The sequence below is a fragment of the Neolamprologus multifasciatus genome, chromosome 15 (assembly GCF_963576455.1).
Source record: "Neolamprologus multifasciatus chromosome 15, fNeoMul1.2, whole genome shotgun sequence".
Classification (NCBI taxonomy): Eukaryota; Metazoa; Chordata; class Actinopteri; order Cichliformes; family Cichlidae; genus Neolamprologus; species Neolamprologus multifasciatus.
This window is the reverse complement of record NC_140453.1, coordinates 11,285,053-11,307,022: the sequence shown is the minus strand read 5'-3', so window position 1 is coordinate 11,307,022 and position 21,970 is coordinate 11,285,053. Positions and strand designations below refer to the sequence as shown.

The window sequence follows — 21,970 nt, the reverse complement described above, 5'->3', positions numbered from 1 at the left end:
TCGTGTTTGGCTGGTCAGTTGAGGTATTCTGTGTGCAATAAAAAGAAAAAATAAAGTCTGGGTAATAGCTAGGATTTATCTCAAATAAATACATTTCCATTTAATTAACAAGCCCAAATGTAAACTCCCATTTTGCAGTTCTGCTCTCAAATCAGCAAACTTGTTTGTTTACACAGACTCAGACAACTTTTTATCAAAAGCCTCTCTAAAATGAAAATGTGTTCCAATGCCTAATGCTGAGATTGCTGTACAGAAGTAATCACATACATTATGACTCACTGGAAGCAGAGGAACGCGTTGCTCATTGGCTAAAACCATTTACAGCAGTCTCACATTAATATCTCTGTTAGGGAGGGCAGGAATTTCACAGCGTGCAAAGTCATTTGACATAAAATTGTCTATGGAGGCTATGCACCGGGGCTGATCAGCTTCATTATTGCAGAGTCAATTTTTCTTTGTGTTTTGTGTGTGTGTGCATGTGTGTGTTTTAAATCTAATCCTGACTTCTAAATGAATTTTTATAAGACAGCCACAGAAATGCATGCTTTTTGATTTGCTGGCACAGTTTAAAATTCAAATGAAGCTTAAAAGATAAAAGTTAACATTGTTAAATATAATAAAATATAAAATACAAACAGATCGGGATTGCTCGTGGTGATATGGCCATAAGCGTACTATCACGAGTGGATTCACAGATGTACATAATGGTTGTCTGTCACCCCCATGACCTCCTTTTTTTGAACCTGACTGCATTTCTTTGCTTAGTTTAAATGTTTTCCCTGTGCTAGTGTGGCTTTTCTCCAGATACTCTGGCTTCCTCCCACAGTCTGAAAATGTGCATGTTTGGTTAACTGGATTGACATAATGTGAGTGTGAATGTTTATCTGCCTCTCTGTGTTGGACCTGTGCTAGACTGTTGACCAGCTCAGTGAGTACACTCCATTTTGAAGACATGAAAATAAAAACGCTCGCTTGTCTGCAGTTAAACATGAAGCCAAAGGAAATCAGAATATTTGAACAGAAATAACCCCCATGCTCCACCCATAGACATGGATATGGGACCACAAAGGCAAAAAGGCCATTTCTGGGAAGTCCAGGGAAGAGAAAAATGACAACAGATAGAGTGAAGCTGTGTGATCATCTATAATCCTTACAACACAACACAATGTACACACACATAAGCAGATTAAAACTACATTAGCATTCCTTTTCAGCGATGTCTCATCATTTTCCATCACATGATTTTTGTCCAATTTAAAAAAAAAAAAACCATGTTTCTGCTTGTGGGAGTGAGGGACAATGATGGGGAGGACAGAGGACGATATTTTACCACAGTTGTTTTTGAATCCCGTTCAGTTACACTAATGAGGTCTGGGGATATTGTGTGGTGTTGCAAATGCATCAATTGGAGAGGAGCTTGTTTAATATATATGCTGCCATACCACCCAACACTTACAGTTTAGCTCAAGAAAGGTTATCAGCCTATTTGTTTTTTGTTTTTGCAGGAAAGACTCTTTAATGCACTAATCCCTGATCTTTTCTTTGGTTAATGTATTATTGACTGTGGCTACACGATGGACTTCCTGAGAAAATTACGAGATACTAGTGAGCCTGAAAGACTATCTGCTATACTAGACCTGAGAGGAAGCCCAGTGTCCTGAGGATATGCATAAAACTTTCAGCATGCATGAATGTCCTTACATGAATATGACCTAAGGGTGCTATTAACATTCATCTTTTGAAGCATTTCCTCCCTGCTCTATCACAGCAAGTCTTGTCAGGCTGCTCTTTCACTCAATCCATCATCAAGATCACCGGCGCAGAACAAAATCAAGCTTCACTTTTCATCTTTTAATAGCTTTTGCATGTAAGAACTCCATGCAGCTTGGTGTCATTTATTACCTAAACAAGATGCATTTAAATCTGAAGTTTTTTTGGTTCTGTTTCAGGTGGATGTACTGAAGGCAGACATGGAGAGTGCTGAATGGAAGATTTTGGAAAATTTGATCCTCGAAAGAGTTCTGGACTCAGTGGGACAGCTGCTGCTGGAGCTTCACCTGCACTGGGCAGGCTTTGAGGTGGGTGGCGATGAGCCATCTGTGGTGCGGTACTGGTACAGCCTGCTGAAGGAGCTTGAACGCTCCGGCTTCCACCTCTTCCACATCCACAGCGATCCTGCCAAACCTCACATTTTTCTACAGAAGAATGTGCTTAATGCCAGCAGTGCTTACACCTTGAGCTGGGTGAATACTCAGTGGAGGCCTTTAGGGAAACCAGATAGAACTCAAAAATAACTTTTTACCGTCGCTGATAACTGGAAATCTGAATGTGTAACATGGACTTTCTGGGGCACAGCGCTCTTCAAATACACTGCTCTTATCTGGCCCGACCTTTGAAAAAAAAAAGTAAAAATCTCTGCTCCTACTTATCCTCCCGCTCATCCTCTGCTGGCCTGCGATGACCTAAGCCAAGTAAAGGAGCAGCATAATTACCTCCAGAGGCTCTGTGTTCTACCTCATAGTGGCTGTATTATTGGCTGCAGGAAAGTCACAGTCAAAATCATCAAGGTCCTATCTAAGCCTGGCCCAAAGCCAGGCGGTCCTACCCGATAGTAGACAGCAGAAGTCCAGAGACCACGCAGCTCACAAGCTAAATTATGAATTCAAGGAAGCGGATACAGCGTTACAGGGTCACCGACAGTGAGTGAATATTTTAAGGAGGTGGGAAAGAGACGGGATCTGCTCCTGAAGTAGTTTCCATGCATCATCACAGCATGACAATGTGATAAATGGGACTGTACACTTGTACAGAGTTTGCTTGTTGGCTATTTAAACCTGGATATTTGTGCAAGTAAGAGAAAAACAACTGTAATTCCAGTTTCTTGAATTATAATAGAATAACCCCCCCTCCAACAATTCACACATAAGAATTTTACACCATCAGTTCCCTTCCTCGTGTTCAGCTGGCGTTTGTCTGTTCAGCACCGCAACACTGCCAACAATCAGGAAAAGTAACACTTTCAAATAACAACATTATTCAGTTATTGAAATGTACCAAACCTTTTGATGATGAACCGAATTTCTCCTCATGATTTTGATTTTAAAGAATAAACACTTTGGGGGTTTTTTCCCCAAAGGAAGGAGTGCTTCGTTTTTTGAAAAGGTAGACTTTAGGTTGTTTATTTCCACAAAGAGATGGCCATACAGCTGAAAACAAAGAATATATTTTATCAAGAATATGAAAGGTATACCACCAGAACATTGGAAAATACAATAACAAAAAAAGAAGAAGAAAAAATAAACATTAAAAATAACAAGGTACCCCCTGTAATACTACTTCTGCAGTAGGAACAATCCTTTGAAAGTTCTTGTTTGTACAGATATTAAATGACTAAGTATTTTGATCTTTCACAGGGTAAAAAACAAATACACCTGTACAATCAGACTGGATACCAGTCTTTTGGCTTTGACTCAAAAACAGTTCCAGACCATGAGACAATTGGCCTCCTCCTTTTTATTGAACCAGTCAGGTCATGTCCATTATTTCCAGAAACCGCTCCTCAGGGACAGATCTAATCCCAGAGTTTTATCTGTCCATCCCAGCCACAGGTGATGACCTTGGAGGTTTCATGTGGATGCCACAGGGCGCTGATGCACACCTTGTCATGAGCCTTGATCCTGTGATAAAGCTTGGTGGTTTTCCAGTCCCAGATGTTCAGCTTTCCATCTGCATCTCCTGACACCACATAACTGGTAGAAAGAAACGTGTTTCATAATTAGCACATGGTTATAAAAATTAACAAATAACTTCTGTCTTCACTTCAGCAGCCAAAAGGTGAGAGTTGGAATTTTTGGTATTTAATCTAGGCAGGGGTTGCAATGTTGCCATGGATACGGAAAGGAAGTGAGGGCACCTGCTCACAGTCGTGGGTGGTGGGTGAGAAGAGGGACAAAAAAGGGTCTTAATGGGCATTTTGTGTAAAAATAGGACGATATCCTGTGAGCTCTCCTAGTGATGGCTGTATGGGTTTTTTTTTTTCCAAGAGTGCTTCATTACCTGGATGCATTTTAAAGCTCAGGATGAGAAACAGCTTACAGAATACAAGCAAAGGTATCTCAATGTACTGATCATCTGCATAATGGTGCATTTGGACCCAGTTTTTAATTCACCCATTAACACTTTTAGCAAATTTTTATTCATAAGTACTGTTTAGTAGGGGTGCAACGATACACAAAATTCACGGTTCGGTATATTTTTTCGATACAAAAAAATGTTCATGCCTTTTTAATTCGTCATTTATTAAAATTAGAAATATATATTTTAACCCAAAAGTACAGTTTTTAAATTTAATGTTGCTGAAACAACAAAGTAATAAAAAAATAAATCTATCTGATCGAGAAATCACTCCTCTTTAGAAAAGAGGGTTTATTACAGAGAAATGGCTCTTTCCAAAATAAAAGCTATACTATACCCTTCTTCTGGGGTATATTCTCAGCAGCACATTAAACATTAAACAAGGAGACTCATGTACTAACGGCTGTCTAAATGACTCAGGTAAAGTCTGTAGCATGCGTGCTTGTTGTTTTTGTCTGCTTCCACTTGTCTTTGCACTAGGATGATGTCGGAGTAAATGTGCAGTCATATTCGTTGTGTTCCCACTAGTGCTGTCAGCGTTAATCTCGTTGAAATGACGTAACGCCACAACACGGCAAATCTCCGTTAACGAGCTACCACGGATCGCCCCGTGTGTGGGGCTGGACGGCCAACACGTTAACGAGCTAACTGCGCTAACGCACTAGTTCCCACCAATGTAATTGAGCATTGCTGGCACATCCGACATACTGTTTTACTTTTGTCCATGACATGCTTACCTTCAGGGTCATATGTCACATGAAAACCAAGATAGTTCCAAACGCCAGATCTGAATGAGGGTGGGGGAGGTTCAATTTGCCATGTTGCAAGGAGAGCTTAACTTCTGTCTCGCTAGCTTGCCCTGCGCTCAGTGAATCTGCGTTCGACTACTCTGCCTAGGCTGCACTGTCAAGCGCAGATCCACTGAGCGCCCAACACAAACAGCATCGTCCGAAGGAAAGTTGATAAAATAAATTTAAAAATTTATATTGTTCGATACATATGCGTATCAAACCAAAAGCACTGTATCGAACGGTTCAATATTGATTCGAGTATTGTTGCACCCCTACTGTTTAGTATTTACTAGTGGAATATTCTAAAGCTTTAAGCATCTCTACTTTGTGGTTTCTGTTAGAATAAAACTGCCCTTCAGAGTGACATTGTGAAGGCTTACCTCATGTCTGGGGAGAAGTCCACTTGGCATGCATAGCCAGCTACCATGTGACCCTTGAAGACTTTCTTTTTGTTTAGTCTGAAGCGGTTTTGGGCTCCAAAGATCAAAATCTGGTTGTCCATGGACTGACAGGCGAGCCATTTACCTTAAAAAACAAAACAATAAACCATTGGCCAACTATTCTGCAAAGCACTTTTGCCCTTGATAACACAAAAAACCAAAGAGAAAACAAAAGCATTTTTGGATGTTCACAGTGAAATTTCAAGGTAATGTTTGAGTTCAAATTCAAACGCATATAAACTTTAAAAGTTGTCCCCAAACCTTTTAAATGCATTATTTGCATGATTCTGTACAGCCAAGTGTTTATCAAGCAGCCCCTCAGATCTTCAGTGCGGTATTTTGACGATATCTTCCACTGCTAGCATGCGCTAAACCTGACAGTGCAAAAACTGTGATCTGGAGGGACATTAACTAACAGCAGGTACACAGTAAATGGTAGAAACTGCCTCATGGCCAAAATTCTTCAAAACAGCAAAACTGGAAATTTGGATTGAAGTGGACAGCCCTTTGAAAAGGGCATGAACTCATCATTCTGCCATCAGTGAATTGGAAAGATTGAGGCAATTTAAGGAAAAAATAAAAAGAGGTTTTGCATCAGTGGCTGCTCAGCAGAGATCTGCTTTAGAGAGCATTTCAGCCCCTGACAATCCAACAGTTTCAACATCACTGCACGATGGTGAGAGGCAGTGCTTTAGTGTCAAAGCATTATACAATTCTCTGCACTTTTTAAAAGTGTACATGAGGAAATTACCAATTCGATCTGAGAAAGAAATGTAGTTCTGGTATGCGTGTCCTCTTTTTACACCACCCCCGGAAAACTTGTCAGCAAATGTCAAATAGAATAAGTGCAGGAGAATGAAAACAACTTGACCAATTTCAGCAGCGTACTGGAGCTCTGTCTGCTTAGTCAACATGAAAAAGAGATGGGGAAGAGCAGAGAGGGGGGGTTGTTGTATATATGGTGCCAAGTGGGGCTGGGTGCCATTTAGGCTTGAGAGAAAACTGAATGGTCTCCCACTGAGAGCTCATTCATTATTCACATGCTAAAGATAAACAAACCACGCTGGAACAAATACGAATATTGCCCAAAGGAAGAAGGCAAGTACGAAGAGAACAGGAGGAGAGAAAAAATTAAAAACTGGGGGGGAAATGTAGAAAGGAAAAGAACAAATGAGGACAGAAAAAAGGCTTTTGTAGGTTGCCTACAGAGATATTACATAAATTACAATGGAGATGTTTCCATGGATACAAAATGGTAGTGTGATATACTGGGTGGGGGACAGATTCTCCTCTGCTAGGTTTTGCTCCATGTGTGGGGAAGAGCTTTACACACAGAACACACACATTCAAGCAGACACACAGGGTGAAACTGGGAGCAGTGGAGAGAAGCAGCTCAACCAAGGACAGTCCTGGAAACGAATGACTACCAGCCAAAGTTAATCCTGTACTAACAGGCCAGCTTTAACAAGCTATGCTTCATCTGTTAAATTTTGTGATCATGTGTCTACATCCCTACAACAAGCCCAGGCATGAGGGCTAGGGCACATGTTTATGCTCATATGTTTTGGTTATGTCCCAAATTATCCAATTTCTCATGTCCAATTTATAAGAGGTTTTCTAAATTTATTGGAAAATAATTTTTCATTGTTACCCCAAATGCAGCCTTTTGTGGCAGGAAGGTTCATCTTCACAAATGGAAGGACAGAGTATTAGTGACATCAGATACTTTATACAACTTGGGGAGGGGAAAAAAGATGCACTGCTTAAAAAAAAGGATATATTAAACTGTTTTCTGTCTTTGGTGTCAAATATAGAAGCAAAAGATCTGTGATGAATAAGTGGCTTTCATTATTCATTTTCTTTTCTTTTGTGTGATCTGACTGTTATGCTTTCTTTCTTTTATCCTGTGATCAGAGCACATTTTTGGTTATATGTGATCACTTTTATATTATAAAAACAAATAAATGTCTTGATCAAGAAAAAAAACATCACAGTGGAAAATATTACCTTGGCAATGTTTGTGGTAATACTTGATCCATGTTGTATCTCCTATTACACTATGCTGCTGGCACCATGTAGTAATAGATTTACTAAATTCTTTCATCAATGGCTGTAGCTCATTTGGAAAAAACAAAGATGAAAAATGCCCTTTATTTAGTTTGCACTACAAATGCTACTGCCTGCAGGCTGCAATCACAGATAAAATGTTACAATTTAAAAAAAATCCTGAGTAATTTTCAGAAAAATTCTCTTATGAAGTGAGACCACAGCAATAACATTATTACAAATTTTCTTGATATAATTGTGATTTAATTTTGAGGCTTTTATTGCCCACTCCTATTATGCAATCTAAAATTTGTTATCTGGGTCTAATCAACATAACACTTCCTGGCTGCAGCTTATTTGCAGTACAGGTAAGAGTACCATAACCTCGGCAATTGGTAAGAATATGAATGGATATCTGGATCTCACAGAGTGATACTGCTCTGAAATCTGGTGGCACTGCATGAAGGCATGATAAAGGTACTTTACACAAAAAGAAATGTAAAATTCAGCAATTACAAAACAATTACAGGCTTATAACGGGGTCGTACAACCGTGACCTAAATCTCTACTATCAAAGAAGTGAAAGCTTTGCTCGTATGGAGAAAGACATCAAAAATCACTTTAGAGAACACATTTTTGCTCCCCATCAGTTTGGGAGGGTTATAAGGCCAAATTGATTTGAAGTCCATAATTCCACAATGAAAAAGTGGAAAACATTACAGTGCCATTAGAAAGAGGGACTGAACAAGTGTGGCTTGTTTGGAAGGGCTGCCCGAAGAAAGACTTGTCTCTAAAATAAACATGGCAGCTGCTCTGAGTCCTATGAAAGCTCTCTTTTTCACACGACGGTATGCTAACTGACAGTATACACTCATACAGCTGTTCATCTTAAAAATAAATAGCATTGAGTGTCAGTGTAGCTCACTGATACAGCAGGCAACAGGTCCTAGGTTTGAGTCTGACCCATGGCCCTGTATGTCTTCTCTTGTCCCCTCGCCCCACTTCCCTGTCTAATCTTACTGCTCCAGTATCCAAAAGGCAAAATTGCTCAAATATTATACATTTGTTTTGACATCAAATGTACACAGTTTAAGTCACTCATGTGTCCAAATATTTCTGTTATCCAACAGTTAATGCATTATCTGTGATGATTAAACAGCCAGAGCTAAACACAGGCAGCTGACGTGTATTGATAAAAAATCTGGATCTCATGGCAAGCAGAAATCTCCACGCACAACAAACTTACTGCACTGAGAATATCTGTTTTTCCCACCTTGCCTGAGCGATGGGAAATCTCAGAAGGTGTGACTCTACTTCAGTGTGGTAATGCAGGTTTATGCTCCCTCAAGTCGCCTGTCCTTGACTGTGTTTATGAGCATTTGGCCATGATTAGTCTACTTACCATTGGGAGAGAGAGTCACAGCTGGCATGGAGTGCATACTGGGCTCAGCAATGTACTTAAAGTCCACAGGGATGTCCCTGAAAAAGGCACAAAACACTGTGAGTACACTTGAAGACGGGTTAAACAGTGGATGAGAACAACGTGAGAAGGCCCTTAGCAATAACAGCTCTAGGGGAAAACATTGACAGAGCTGTTGTTTGTTTGACATTGAAGGTGCTTATGCCAGCTCAAAACTGCTTATTTACTAGAGAGAGAAGAGCTGTGGTGGACGTAAAGAAGGAAAAAAAACAAACTGTATCTGTAGGCTGTATCACCATTAGTGCTACAGTAAATAAATAAATCTTGTAAATAATGTGAAAGATGCTTCTGATGCTGCACCAGCCACCAATTATTTATGAAACCCTCCTTTGCTCCTTCACCCGGCCTCGCTGTTCTTTTATGCTCTGCTATGTCTCTCTGCTTTGGGAGAAATAGCAAACTTGGCTATTTGATCTTAACTTGTCTGAAGAAGATCATTCAAATGTACAGTGCATGTATGTGTGTCTGTCAGGATGACAGTGTGCCAATTTGCTGAGACTTGCTGTAAAATAAAGCAAAGTCCTAAACTCAGCTTGCCATCAGCTTTACTAAAACCACGTCCTTGTTTCTTTCTGTGACGAGTGACAGCTGGGGCTGCACGACCATCACACGGTCAGAGATTAAGGAGCTTCTGTGTTTGTTCAAGCCAGAATCTGCAGTCAAGCCAAACTAAACTCCATAACTAAGAACCTACACTTTGTTTTTAGACACACTACTTCACTGGGTCTGAATTTAAGATTTCTATAATATAATTTACCTCATTATATGTGCTAATTTGAAACGAAGGATGGTTTCACAAAATAAGCACTGACAGATTTAATTTATTTGTTCATTTGTTTCCTTTTCAAATTATTCTAAGAACATTCCGATTTGGGAGATTTTTGGGAAGCTGAGATAAATCGACCGCTTCTAAAAAAGCAGGCTTTTTAAGAAAGTTCTGGGGAGGCTGTAGCAGTTCTTTGACCATCCTGAGTGATTCCTACAATATGCTTCCACAGTCTCCACCACTTATCTCCCGCTATCCTTTTCCCTCTCGTTTTATTATCATTCCAAGTGTCCCCGTGGGCTTCATCGCTCTCTACATGATGTCTTTATGATCAAGAGTTAATTCCCCTTGTTGGTGCAGTTTGGTACATTTTGAATCAATTGTAATCCTCCTGGAAAGCATTCACAGACTCTCCTGATGACAAACCTCTGCTATAGATAAAGTAGTCACCCTGGGAACACTATGTGTGAGAACGTGGACAGAATTTAAATTGCGTGTAGGCGTTTTCACTATGACGTGAATGGCTTGTGGATTTGCTGCCCCACAGTCTATTCCGCGTGCTCTCAACATGCCCCTCTCTGCTAGACGCCGCTTCTATTCTTGCAACATGAGACTATTCTTGTAAATCCAGCCTAATGCAGCTCTCACAGGGAGAGTGGGGCAGGGGGACTAGAGCCAGGTGGTATCCGTGGGAGAAAGCGGGACCGTCAAGTCACTTTCTGGCCTGACATACCACTTGCCCGCTTACTCCCACGCTGCACTAAAAAAAAGCTCATGGGAGCCCGAAGTTTGCCCAAAGCAGACTCTTAGGATTTAATTCTTTAGCTTGTTGTTGTTGCGTTTATCTTTAATTTGGTCTTTCACATTGACTTAAAGTGTGCAAAAAACTTTTTTAAGCAGATAATCCAGCTCACATGCTCATGAGGAAGTTTTGACAATTAAACCAAACTAAACACAAATGGCTGCCCTTGATACAAAAACCTCCCCTTGAAGCATTCCATGGAAAGCTTTGTTTATCTGGTGGTTTTTAAATATTTATTATCTATAAACAGCAAATAGCTGAGTTTGTTTACCATGACAGGACACCCCAGCCAGTGTACAAGCCCTTCCCGGTGGTCTTTTGGTTGCCCAAACAATTACAAACAGCGGGATATGGACATTTTTAATTTTGTCATTAAAATTCATGTTCGTGTTTTCTTTCAGCATTCCCAAAAGTGGGATTTAAACCTTCCAGTCATCCCAGCACATACACATTACAAATCATTTAATTCACATCGTTTTAGTTAGTTACACTCATATATAAAAGGAATCTCGTAAAACACTATAATCTGTATCCCCCGTGTCTGCTCTTGGGCTGCTCATCACAGAAGAACAATAATATATAAAAGCACTTGATGTGCCCAAGGTGCATCTTAACAAGCCTATAACAAAGTTAAAAAAAATACAATCCAGAGCTAATACTTGCACAGCTCAAAATTACACTGAATACCCAGCTGTCTGTAACTCCTGATTGTTTCGTTTTTTAATTATAGTCCACACTGGTTCCCTTCCTTCTTCCTTTACATTTATATTGTTGATTGATTTCTCCAAGCCAATATCAGCTGCAGTCTTCTGTTATTAAACACAGAGCATTAGGGAGGAGGATTACATGACTTGCTTGGAAGAACAGCAGCACCAACTACAGCGGCACTCTCAAGTTTCAACTATGGCATAAGCAGTTCAGGCTGCACTCGGTACTTACCACTCCCAAACTCGAAGACTCTTGTCGTCTGATGTGCTGACAAACCGACGGTTCTCGTCAACAAAGGTGATGGTGTTGACGGCGCCCAGGTGACGATCGTACTCCTGAACCACCTCGCCTGTCCTGATGTCCCACTTTTAGAGACACAGACAGCACAGCAGACAGAAGGGAGGTAAACAAATGTATCCCATGAGTCAAAAAGTGGAGTATTAAAATAAATTCACAATCCCTCCAACACTGCGCCTTGCTATATTCGCATGGAGTGCTCATTACCAAAATAAATACAGCTCGTCTCAATCGCACTGCAAAAAACAGAGAATATGGCTCACTGTGGGAGACTCCCTATGAGAGCAACTATAAACTGTACCGATGTTATGAACCTTTTAAATTGCCTTAATGTAATCACAGCGATTAGCAATCAAACAGACTTTAGTCTTAAAAATTAATATTTTGAGAGAAAACAGCATGTACAAATTAAAACATAAAAGGCAACCACACAGAAACCCCTCCAGGGACAGCAAACAAATAAATAAATAAAATTAAGCTCGTCTGTTCGGATGGCTTTCACACCAAATTCCATTTTTTTTCCCACCCTTGGGGTGAACAGCCATCTGTTCTCATAACCCGAAAAGGGGACCTGCATGATTTAACGCTAACCCTGATTATTGTGCCAGATTGTGACTGACAATTACAACTCAACGTTTAATTTCTTCTATTAGCTAATCTCCCAGAATTAAAATGTCTTTCCAAACATCCATTGCTCTGAAATGTGGAAAATAAAAACTATATCACACTTGAGCTGTCCTGTCAGCATGTTGAGAGGTTTGCATGACTCGTTCTAAAAACGTGATCGTGTATTTATAGATTTCCTACTTTTATCACACATTGTTCTCTTTCCTTTGCCTCTTGTTAACCCTAATGCTTCTTGTGATTAATGAGTTGCTCTAGTCCTGTCAGCCACTGAACCTCTTACAACTCCCACACAACTACACACACTAGCGCTGGAGGATGAGACAGGAGTATATTTCACGGTCCTGCGGGCACAGGGAGTAAACAGAGAAATTCATGTGTGCAACCTGCTTGGCCAACATGATCGACTTTTCTTGCGGTGGAAGAAATGGTCAACTTTACCTGAACAATCTTCTTATCTGACATGCCAGCCACAAGAAGGTTCTGTTTGTCCTCATCTGGGTTGAACTTCACACAGTATGGTACCTTCCTGTTGGTGAAGTGGGAGATACACTGGCCTGTGGTGGGAAGCAAATTGAAAGTCAGAGCTCCAGAATAATCCACAGTGGCTCCCTCACAAAGGCACACTGAAGTTGCTTTAAAATTTAAGGACACACTCTACAACTTTCAATGCTGTATGCTCCATATCCCTGCAGGTGGTGACAACTCAGCTGTAACACACAAAACTTTCCTAGTGTTCATTCGGTAAAGGTGAATCACCACAGGGATGATGCTCCAACTACTGCTACAACCAAGGAAACAGGAAATTGAAATGACTGAAAACACTGAGAGGCACTTGTATGCTAAAATAGCACGCTTTTTATATTACTGCTGTAGCTTCTACGGTATAGGAAGAAACAATCCCCAGAAAAACAAAACACAACAACTAGTTGTGTGAAAAAAAGTAAACAATGCTTTTCATTTGACAAATCTAACTCAAGCAAATCAACTTTTAGGAGAAGTATTTGGATGATGTGTCCTCCCCTGATCTCAACAAGTGAGGGATTTAATGCTTTTCTGCCCTCTGCTGGAGCGGCACTCTTGAGCTGAAAGGGGTAAAAATGTGACGGATGAGCCAAGTGGGGTTTTTTTTAAAGGGAAACTACGGGCCCAACTTCTAGAGGGAGTACAGAATCGAGCAGATCAACTCGATCTGTGTTATTTTTCTCGTTAATCATTTTAGAAATAATGAAAAATCCATCCATTATTATTTCTTTAAAACTCCCTGTTTATCCAGCCAGCAGACCAAAATTCAAATGCATCCGACATAAATTACTGAAAGAAAAAAGAAATCCAAATCCTGGATTACAGTATTGGTAGTTTTGCTTAAAAAAAAATTAAATGATTAATTATTAAAATCTCTATGTTGATTAATTGGTTTTAGCGTTAGTGATAAAATTCATGTGATCTTGGACTGAAAACAAGTTTATATTACTAAAAGGTTTGTGCAGAGAAAAGATTTATCATCTAGGAATATATGTGGTTAATTAAATCATCTTCAAGATGATCATTTATATATTTCTCTATTTAATTATTTCTTTGAAGTTTTATTGATTTGGTCACTTTAACATTTAAAAAGGAGCCGTATGCCTACATAAAGAACGTATTGCTGTCAGTGGCCCACGTACCTGTCTCAGAGTCCCACAGTTTAATGTAGCGGTCATATGCAGCGCTGAGGAACTGGGTCCCGGTGTTGTTGAAACAAATGTCTCGCACTGCTTTGCTGTGACCTAACACATACACAGACCACACATATATTACAGACAAATAAATACATCCTCTAAAATTCATTTTCCTGCATTCCCCAATCTTGTTACCAAGAATCCCCCAGTTGTCCTCCTTTGAAAGCAAAATCATTTGAGAAATATGACATTTGGTTAAGGGGAATAAAAGATGCTGAATAAAGAAATAAAAAAAGGGAGATGAATAAAGGAAGATGAAGTGGAATCTGGGAAAATGGAGGAAACGGAATCTTAAAATGAGCCCGTAAAACAGGGTGGTGAAAAAAGACACACCTTCTTATTGTCTCCTAATATCAGTCTATGTAATCCTTTGGGTTTTCCCCCTCATACAGTAGAGGTGATGAGAGGTCCCTGTGGGCCTCATGCAAGCAAACGCTTACCACATTGAAACAGTCTTTAAGCAGGGCTGTACTGTTTTTACAGCATTAACAGAGCCCACTGAGGCCACACGGACTGCAATTAAAACTACTGACAACAGGTGCACACAATCAAGCAAGTGCTGATCACTGCTTAGTTTGGTAGACATGACAAAAAACATCACCTTATAAACAGCTATGTGCAAACTCCTCTAGAAAATTAAAAACACACAAAAAAAACCCAGAAATATTTTTTTAAGCTGTTGAAGAAAATATGAGTATCAATATCAGTCTGAGGGTTCTGTCCACAAGGCATAGCCAATAACTCTAACACACATCATATTTAGCTCTGCTGTTTCTCCTACTCACTACTTTCTAAGCTAGTCAATCTCTGTCAGCTTATTCACTCCTAAACTGTGTTCTCTCCTTCTGTATCTTCTCGTGTCTTGTGCCCTCCCTTGCCCCTCATTCCCCCCGGCCTCTGAGCTGCTGAATTATGCATATTCAGTGAAGGAGCTGACAAGCAGAACCACAGCTGCAAACAATCTCTATTCTGACAGCGTGCCGTCTCTGGAAAGAGTGTAAGAGAGTCCTGCATGCATTAGCCTAACCTGCCCCCAGACTCCAAATACGCATATATCTGTATATTAAAAAAAAAAAAAAAAAAAAATCCCAAATCCCCCCGCGCTCTGTCAGCGGTCAGCAGACATGTCATTAGTCCCCCAGTAATGCTGAGCTCACAATGTGTCACTGCTTTGTATTTCCCAAAAGGCTGAGCGCACTTCATACCTTGACCATATTTTAATGTCAGCATCTTTGCTGATGATCCATTATTATTTAGAAAAGGATTTACTTGAATAAATGACAATTCAATTTCATACAGCAAATTATTAACCGACACCAACACTTATCATGTACCACATCGTTGTGATAGATGATGTAGGATGAGCATTTTGCACACTTACCAATAAAAGTCCGAAGACACCTCCTTTCACCATACACCTCCCACAGCTGTGAAGACGAGAGAACACAGTTACAAAAGAGAAAAAAAACTGATTTATACTTTGTCGTATTTAAAATACGGGGTAACAGGCTACTTTATCGCTACAGAGATTATTACACAATCATAAAGATCACATCTTAGATAAATGTGTATACACTCCCACCCCCCTTTTCTCCAGAAACCTTATTAGCTTATTTACCTTGATCTTGCAGTCCATGGAGCAGGAGAGCAGCAGATGACCAGAGTTTGGAAACAATCGGATTGCACTGACACCCTAGAACATACACGGGATGAGAAATTTATATTTAACCAAGACTCTTTATTTTGAGTATCCCAGTCACTGTTAGAGCTTATGGCTGATTTACAGTAAAAGCAAGCTGTTTTGTAAATTTTGATATTGTGCTTATCTGCCAATCTCATTATGGGTATGTTTTCTGGGGGTCTTTTTCTGCTTTGTTTGTTTTTTTTACTCTTGGCTGAAGCACGGAAAAATATTCTAGCTGAAGGAAAATGCTGCAATGTATATCATATAAATGTGACTTGAAATCACAAAGCCATGGCCAGGCTATTGCTATTCAAAGATTTTTAAGTTAGACACACTGGCCAAAACAATAATGCATGCAGACTCTTTATTATCATCTTAATTCTGTAATAGTTATGGAAAATATCCATGATTTTCTGCAACATACCAAACTTTCAAAGTGTCACAAAACTTTTGTGACACCACATGAGCCACTCTCCAACTATTATCTCAACATCAGCACTTCCACACACTTATTATCCTTTTCAAATATCTTTGTATTCAAATTAGACTCTGAAGTCTGTAACTTTCTGCATAAAGCAGAAAGGAGCCAATTTAAAACTTGAGTGATTTCCTCTCCCTGAAGCGCACTGGCAGATCAGACACTTGAATCACATCTTTCTTGGAATAACCCAGTGTTTGCCTTTATATGTAAATTATAAAGACATGGCTTTGAATCAAACAAAATAATCTCAGATATGTCGGTGCGAAGCAGCTGGTAGATACCCGTGTTATCACCGTGTTCAGAAATACCTACAAGGCTTTATGGAGTTTTATTTGATTTTAATGAAATATGCATACGCAAATGCCCATGTTTCACTGCTCTCAAAATCATTAAAACAAATACTTTTAGAACTTTTTCCCCCCGCCTCAAACTGACCTTGGTGTGTCCAGACCAGACATGAATCTGTTTCTTTGGCAGGTAACATTTGTCTGGAGCATCCGCAGAACGCAGATTGATGCCCACATCCTGTGGGACATGAAGGTACGACCTGCCCTGGTAATCATACATGTCTTTAACTGTGGGAGAGAACAAAAGAAACAGACAAAATGTGATGTAAAAGAATACTGCAGTATTTGGATCTATGCCGGACAAAGGAACTACCTGACATATTACGTATTTGAGAACAAAAATGAGTAAACTTTGTGAAATATCTTTACGACCTGTTCCCAAAAAGGTTGATTCTGTTCATCTGGACGTAGCGTTTTCAGTGAGAGAAACGTTTCGTCACTCATCCAAGCGACTTCTTCAGTCTCAGCTGACTGCAGGTTTCCCCAGTTTTATAAACAGTACATTTGCATAATGACTGAAACTAGCACCACTGAAGCAACAATGGGCTGTGAGGTCAGTTCCTTGATCATTAATATGCAAATTGTCATGACCATTGATCAACAACCACTGATCAAAGCCCATTGATCATTGATCAAAGACCGCTGATCAATGGCCATGAGTACTATTCACAGAGAGTTGGGGAATGGCTGCAATCACAGCATTGTAAGATGGCGAAAGATGTACCCTTAGACCCCCTCCTCGATTCAGAGATGGTCTTTCCGTTTTCACGTAAATGGCCTCCTTGACTCCGCGCTCAAACCAGCATTCCTCCCTGTCCAGGATGTGTACATCCTCATCATTGAAAGAGTGTCCACTGGCCTGCAGGTGTAAATAGACTGCAGAGTCCTGGCCTGACAAGGTAGCTCTTCTGTGTTGTGCCATCTGCTTAGCCAGAGGTTGTTTGGTTTCCCTGATGTCTAAATCATGGCAATTCTCCCAACACTTCACAGCGTACACTACATTACTCTGTTTGTGTTGGGGGACCCGATCCTTTGGGCGGACCAATTTTTGTCACGGACCAAATTTTGTGTGGGGTTTAAAAGCCACAGAGATGCGGTGTTTAGAAAAAATACCTCTCAACTGTTCTGATAGTCCTGACATATAAGGACTCACAGAAACTTTGAGACGTTATGGGTGACTGAGTTGGTCCTACAGACAAATGGTCTTAAAGGTACACCCTTCAGTAAACCATACAGACTTGGTGTAGATTCCCGTGGGTAAAGCCTGTGGTATGAGGTCCAGTCAGTGGGCTTGTTTCAGTCATTGTGCAAATGTACTGTTTATAAGGTTGGGGAAACTTGCAGTCAGCTGAGACTGAAGAAGTCACTTGGATGTAGGGCTGTGCGATATGACCAAAATCTCATATCCCGATATAACACATCTATCGTCCCGATAACAATATAAATCACAAAAATTTAACATTTTCGGTAAATTCTGTGAATCTCAGGGAGCTCGACTTGCGTGAAGCGTTTCCAGCTGGGCGTCGTGTACCTGGAGTCGAGTGTTTTAACCGATGCATGAAACGATGCATTTTTAGACATAAGTTGTAATGGCCGCCGTTTACTTTGTGAGTATTTATTACACAGCGTGCTGCAGGGAAAAGCCTGTTCTAACGTTTGAGTCTAAGGTTTATCTTTGAGCACCTGGCGGCTCTTTTTTACTTCTCATCCGTAAAAAAGAGACTCTCTGCATACAACTCTGCATACTCTTTCACGTGATTCAGTTTATTTTGAAAAGTCTCAACAGGATCTTGAGCTTTATTGTGAAAGGTTTATGTGGAACATAAACAAGCGGACACGCAATGGTGTTACTGTCATTGTTGCTAACGACAACGCATAAAAACAGGCGCTTGTCCATCCGTAGTGTGGTAATATTAAATATAAGAGAAAGAGAGAACTTTAAGAAATTAATATAGCCACTACAGTGACGATCAAAACGATGAAAAAATATTGCCGTAAACAGTTTATTTTGCGACACCACGAAACAAACGATAGTGTAAAATGAAACGATAGACGTTTTTATATCGTCATCCGATATATATCGTAATATCGAACAGCCCTACTTGGATGAGTGGCGAAATGTTTCTCCCACTGAAAACGCTACATCCAGATGAACAGAATCAACCTTTTGGGATTTAGTTACCTGGATGATTGAGCATGCATCAAGACATTTATGACCTGTTGTTTCTATATACTGTTTATAACAGCACAAAATATAATTTAAAAAATAAATAAATAGGCTATATTTTCAATCATGTCTCTAATTGCCATAGCCAATCAAAATTAACAAAAAAGTCAGTACCATGGAGAATAGTCTTCTCTTCTGAAGGAGCATCTTCCTCATTCCTTCCCTTCTTCTGCCTCTTGGCTGTAATTTCATCCAGCTCCTTCTGCTCATCCTGTACAATAACAATAATCACAACCAGGGGATTACTTCACACTTACTGCCTTTTATATAATTATGAAGACAAATACAGCAAACTGAAATGGATTTCATCTAAGATGTAAAAAGGAAATGTGAGTAATAATCAGCATTTGGCCAACTGTGCATGTCATCTATTAAAGTCTAGTACACAACTACATAACTTAAACAAAATATGTTCCATTGCATCACCTGTACTATGGAAGATTTAAAAAAAAATGTCTTTAGAGGACGTTAACTGCATCATGGCAAAATATACGAATGTAAATAAAGTATTTAAAAAATGCCTTTCAGGATAACAAGTAGATTAATCACATGGAGAAGCAGTCAAAATTACCTCTGTTGGTTTGGCCACATCTTTCTCATCTGCATATTTTGCCCATGGTCCAAGGTAATTGTCAATTTCTCCTGCATCTCCACCTTTGACCTTTTTCCTCTTCTGTGACTTTTTCAAACCGCTCTCAAACACAGTCAGACCTGTAGGAGAAGCCATATGGTACTAGAATCACAAACTTCCCCTAAACTAAATAACTGAAAAGCTTTTTGAACATATCAGTAGATCTTAACACTCAAACATATTGAATATAAATAATATTTACCTTTATGTTTCTCAGCCTCTTCCACTGCACCAATGTAGGTATTAGAGGATGACTCGTGTGTATCAACAGATGGATCTAAAGCATAACCTTTAAGCAAAGAAGGGAGAATTGTAAAGTCATTCAAATTTAAACAGCATCAATACACTGCATCATCCAAACCCAAATCACTAGGCTTACCATATGAGGAGAAAGTCCTCCTTTGCTGTTCAAACATAAAATCATTGACGTGAGCAGGTTCTGCATAGCCAGATAACATATTCCTGGGGGCAGCCATCTGCTGGCTTTTAAAAGGGTTCATTGGGCCAAACTATGAAGAAAAAAAATATAAAATCATTAGCAATGCTACAGATAAACTTCTGTGGATCCTCATAAAAAAACTAATTTATTTTTGCACAAGCCCTTTCATACATGTAGATCTTAAAAAAAGAAAAACAAAAAAACCCCACAACATCAATAACAACTGACACAGTGATCAATGTACCAGCAGTTAGACTGATAGGCTGCAGGAGCAATTAAGAGCAATTAAGCAGCCTTAATTATCTGTTTTACAAAAAAACTAAATGAATAACATAAAATACTCAGGTTAGGGACACTGCAGTGGTATTACAACAATCATGAATAATTTAACATTAATAACCATTAACAGCAATAAATATTCTGATTCATAAACTTAAAAATCACTCCCATCTGGTCACAATTTGAAACAAAATAATAATTGTATAAGAAGGTAAATAATAATTTACTTGTTTACCTTCTTATATGATTTTATTCTGATACTGACAAATTCTGGCAAATCTTCTGCAAAACCTACCCTAAAAAAAGTAAGTACACTTTCATGTTACTAGTTTGGGTTGCAGTGCAACTGAAATGTTGCAGGGGGTCTTGAAACAGGCAGGAATCAGACAAAAATCTTGCATTGAAGTGATTCTGCACATAAGATAGTTATTTCTGACAATAATACAATAATACATTCTAAGGGCAAGACTAACCTACTGGTGTTGGCCAGAGGGGCCGATGGTGCGTTATGGCAGCCTCGCTTCTGTCAGTCTGCCCGAGGGCAGCTGTGGCTACAACTGTAGCTTGCCTCCACCAGTGTGTGAATGTGAGAGTGAATGAATAGTGGTATTGTAAAGCGCTTTGGGTGCCTTGAAAAGCGCTATATAAATCCAATCCATTATTATTATTATTAATTTACCTTTTCCATATTAGAATATTATGTCAGTTGATGAAATGTCTTTTAAGGATGAATAATTGAAATAACTTTCTAATTTCTTTGTGATGTTGCTCATATATGTATCACCTTTATTATTTAGTGCCGTTTAAAAATAATTAAATATATGTATTTCACACAACTGCATAACAAAGTAATCAAATGCCACTTCTGTTATATTATCAGTTATTATCAGTTAACTAACTATATGTGTAACCCAGCTCACAAATATTCAGACTTACCTCGGGTGCAAACATGGTTTCATATGTTGGGTTATAAGTGACTTCTTTCAGAGCAGGGTCCAGGTGTATGCCCGTCTCAACAGCCTCCTAAAATTGGGATTCGAACTATGAGCAAACGAGCTTCTTGATAAAGGAGACATGCTCTAGGTTGGTAATTCGCATGTTTTGTTTTACACAAGCACACGTGAGATTTAACTAGTACAGTGTAAGATACATGTAGTTGGACCTTAAGTTACACAGAGATCAATCAGTGTGTATTTTTTTTTAGCATTAGCTCAGAAGTAATTCCGCAAAGATTACAACACACTTTGCGGAACCTTTCCCGCTTAGTACTACTAGAACAAATCTGTAATTTTAGAGAATAAATAACTTCTAATTACAACACCACCTTTCCACAGTAATTTGAATAACCTTTATTATTATCAGCATAACAAGTAAGTAAGCCAGAGTTACTCCCAATAATCTAATTATAAAGTGAGGTTAACGTTAGCTGCTTAGCTTAGCTTACCTTGACAGCGACCTCAGGGGCAGAATTTAAAACAGCCAGAGACATACTGCTCTCCGACTGCAACGGTTTAAGGTGAGCCGTAGCGTCCGGGTCGACTGGGTTCACTTTTTCAACACTTGTATTAGATTCAGACTCATTTTCTGAATCGGATTCACTGCCGTATGAAACGAGGGAAGCTATGGCGGCAGACATCTTGAATGTTGTGAATGCGGCGGAAGCAGAAGGGCGGTACTTCCGTTATAGAAATGAAGAAAGAATTTATAGATAATTTATTATTCTCTAGAATTGAGAATTTAAAGAGCTATAGCATTGCATCTTATACGTATGACCGGAATTATTAACTTAAAATGATTAATTCATTACATTCATTAAATAATGTATTAATTTATATATTTTGAAGACATTCATACAACAGATATTTCAGTTGGCTAGAATATTACTCATATATATATTACTTTGCTAGAATTATAATTATTACAATTAACACTTTTAGGCAAAACTACCAAAATTATGGCCGCAGTTTGTAAAATGAGACGAAATACTAACAAGGCAGTATTTTGTTTTTCAAAATAAACTGTCAGTATGTTGTTTAATGTGTTGTTGTGAATATATTGATTCACTGTGTGATT

General features: G+C 39.2%; 2 protein-coding genes across 3 annotated transcripts in view; one reads left to right on the top strand and one right to left on the bottom strand.

The window, feature by feature from the left end:
* The window catches only part of mettl24 (methyltransferase like 24), a 51,543-nt gene extending 37,685 nt beyond the window's left edge, over positions 1-13,858 (top strand). For both annotated transcript variants that reach the window (XM_085132849.1, XM_085132848.1), the window contains one exon: positions 1,950-13,858. In XM_085132849.1, the coding sequence (XP_084988975.1) occupies positions 1,950-2,294 (345 nt within the window). In that variant the 3' untranslated portion in view covers positions 2,295-13,858. The remainder of the gene's footprint in view (positions 1-1,949) is intronic.
* On the bottom strand, positions 3,520-21,564 carry cdc40 (cell division cycle 40 homolog (S. cerevisiae)). The gene is made up of 15 exons (XM_085132840.1): positions 21,342-21,564; positions 20,834-20,920; positions 19,559-19,688; positions 19,382-19,468; positions 19,120-19,259; positions 18,663-18,759; positions 16,410-16,549; positions 15,428-15,502; positions 15,191-15,236; positions 13,756-13,857; positions 12,530-12,645; positions 11,399-11,532; positions 8,814-8,890; positions 5,306-5,450; positions 3,520-3,749 (listed from the first exon to the last, which is right to left on the bottom strand). The coding sequence occupies exons 1-15, from the start codon at positions 21,531-21,533 to the stop codon at positions 3,572-3,574; spliced, it is 1,746 nt and encodes a 581-aa protein (XP_084988966.1). The 5' UTR covers positions 21,534-21,564; the 3' UTR covers positions 3,520-3,571.
* Positions 21,565-21,970: the final 406 nt, after the last annotated feature.

Bases quoted from the DNA above. Each gene is read 5' to 3' on its own strand.
- cdc40 (XM_085132840.1), bottom strand. From the start codon at position 21,533: ATGTCTGCCGCCATAGCTTCCCTCGTTTCATACGGCAGTGAATCCGAT. The intron at 15,237-15,427 runs GTAAATAAGCTA...TCGTCTTCACAG, and splicing joins CCATGGACTGCAAGATCAAG to CTGTGGGAGGTGTATGGTGA. The intron at 5,451-8,813 runs GTAAGTAGACTA...TTGTTTTTTAAG, and splicing joins TGTGACTCTCTCTCCCAATG to GTAAATGGCTCGCCTGTCAG.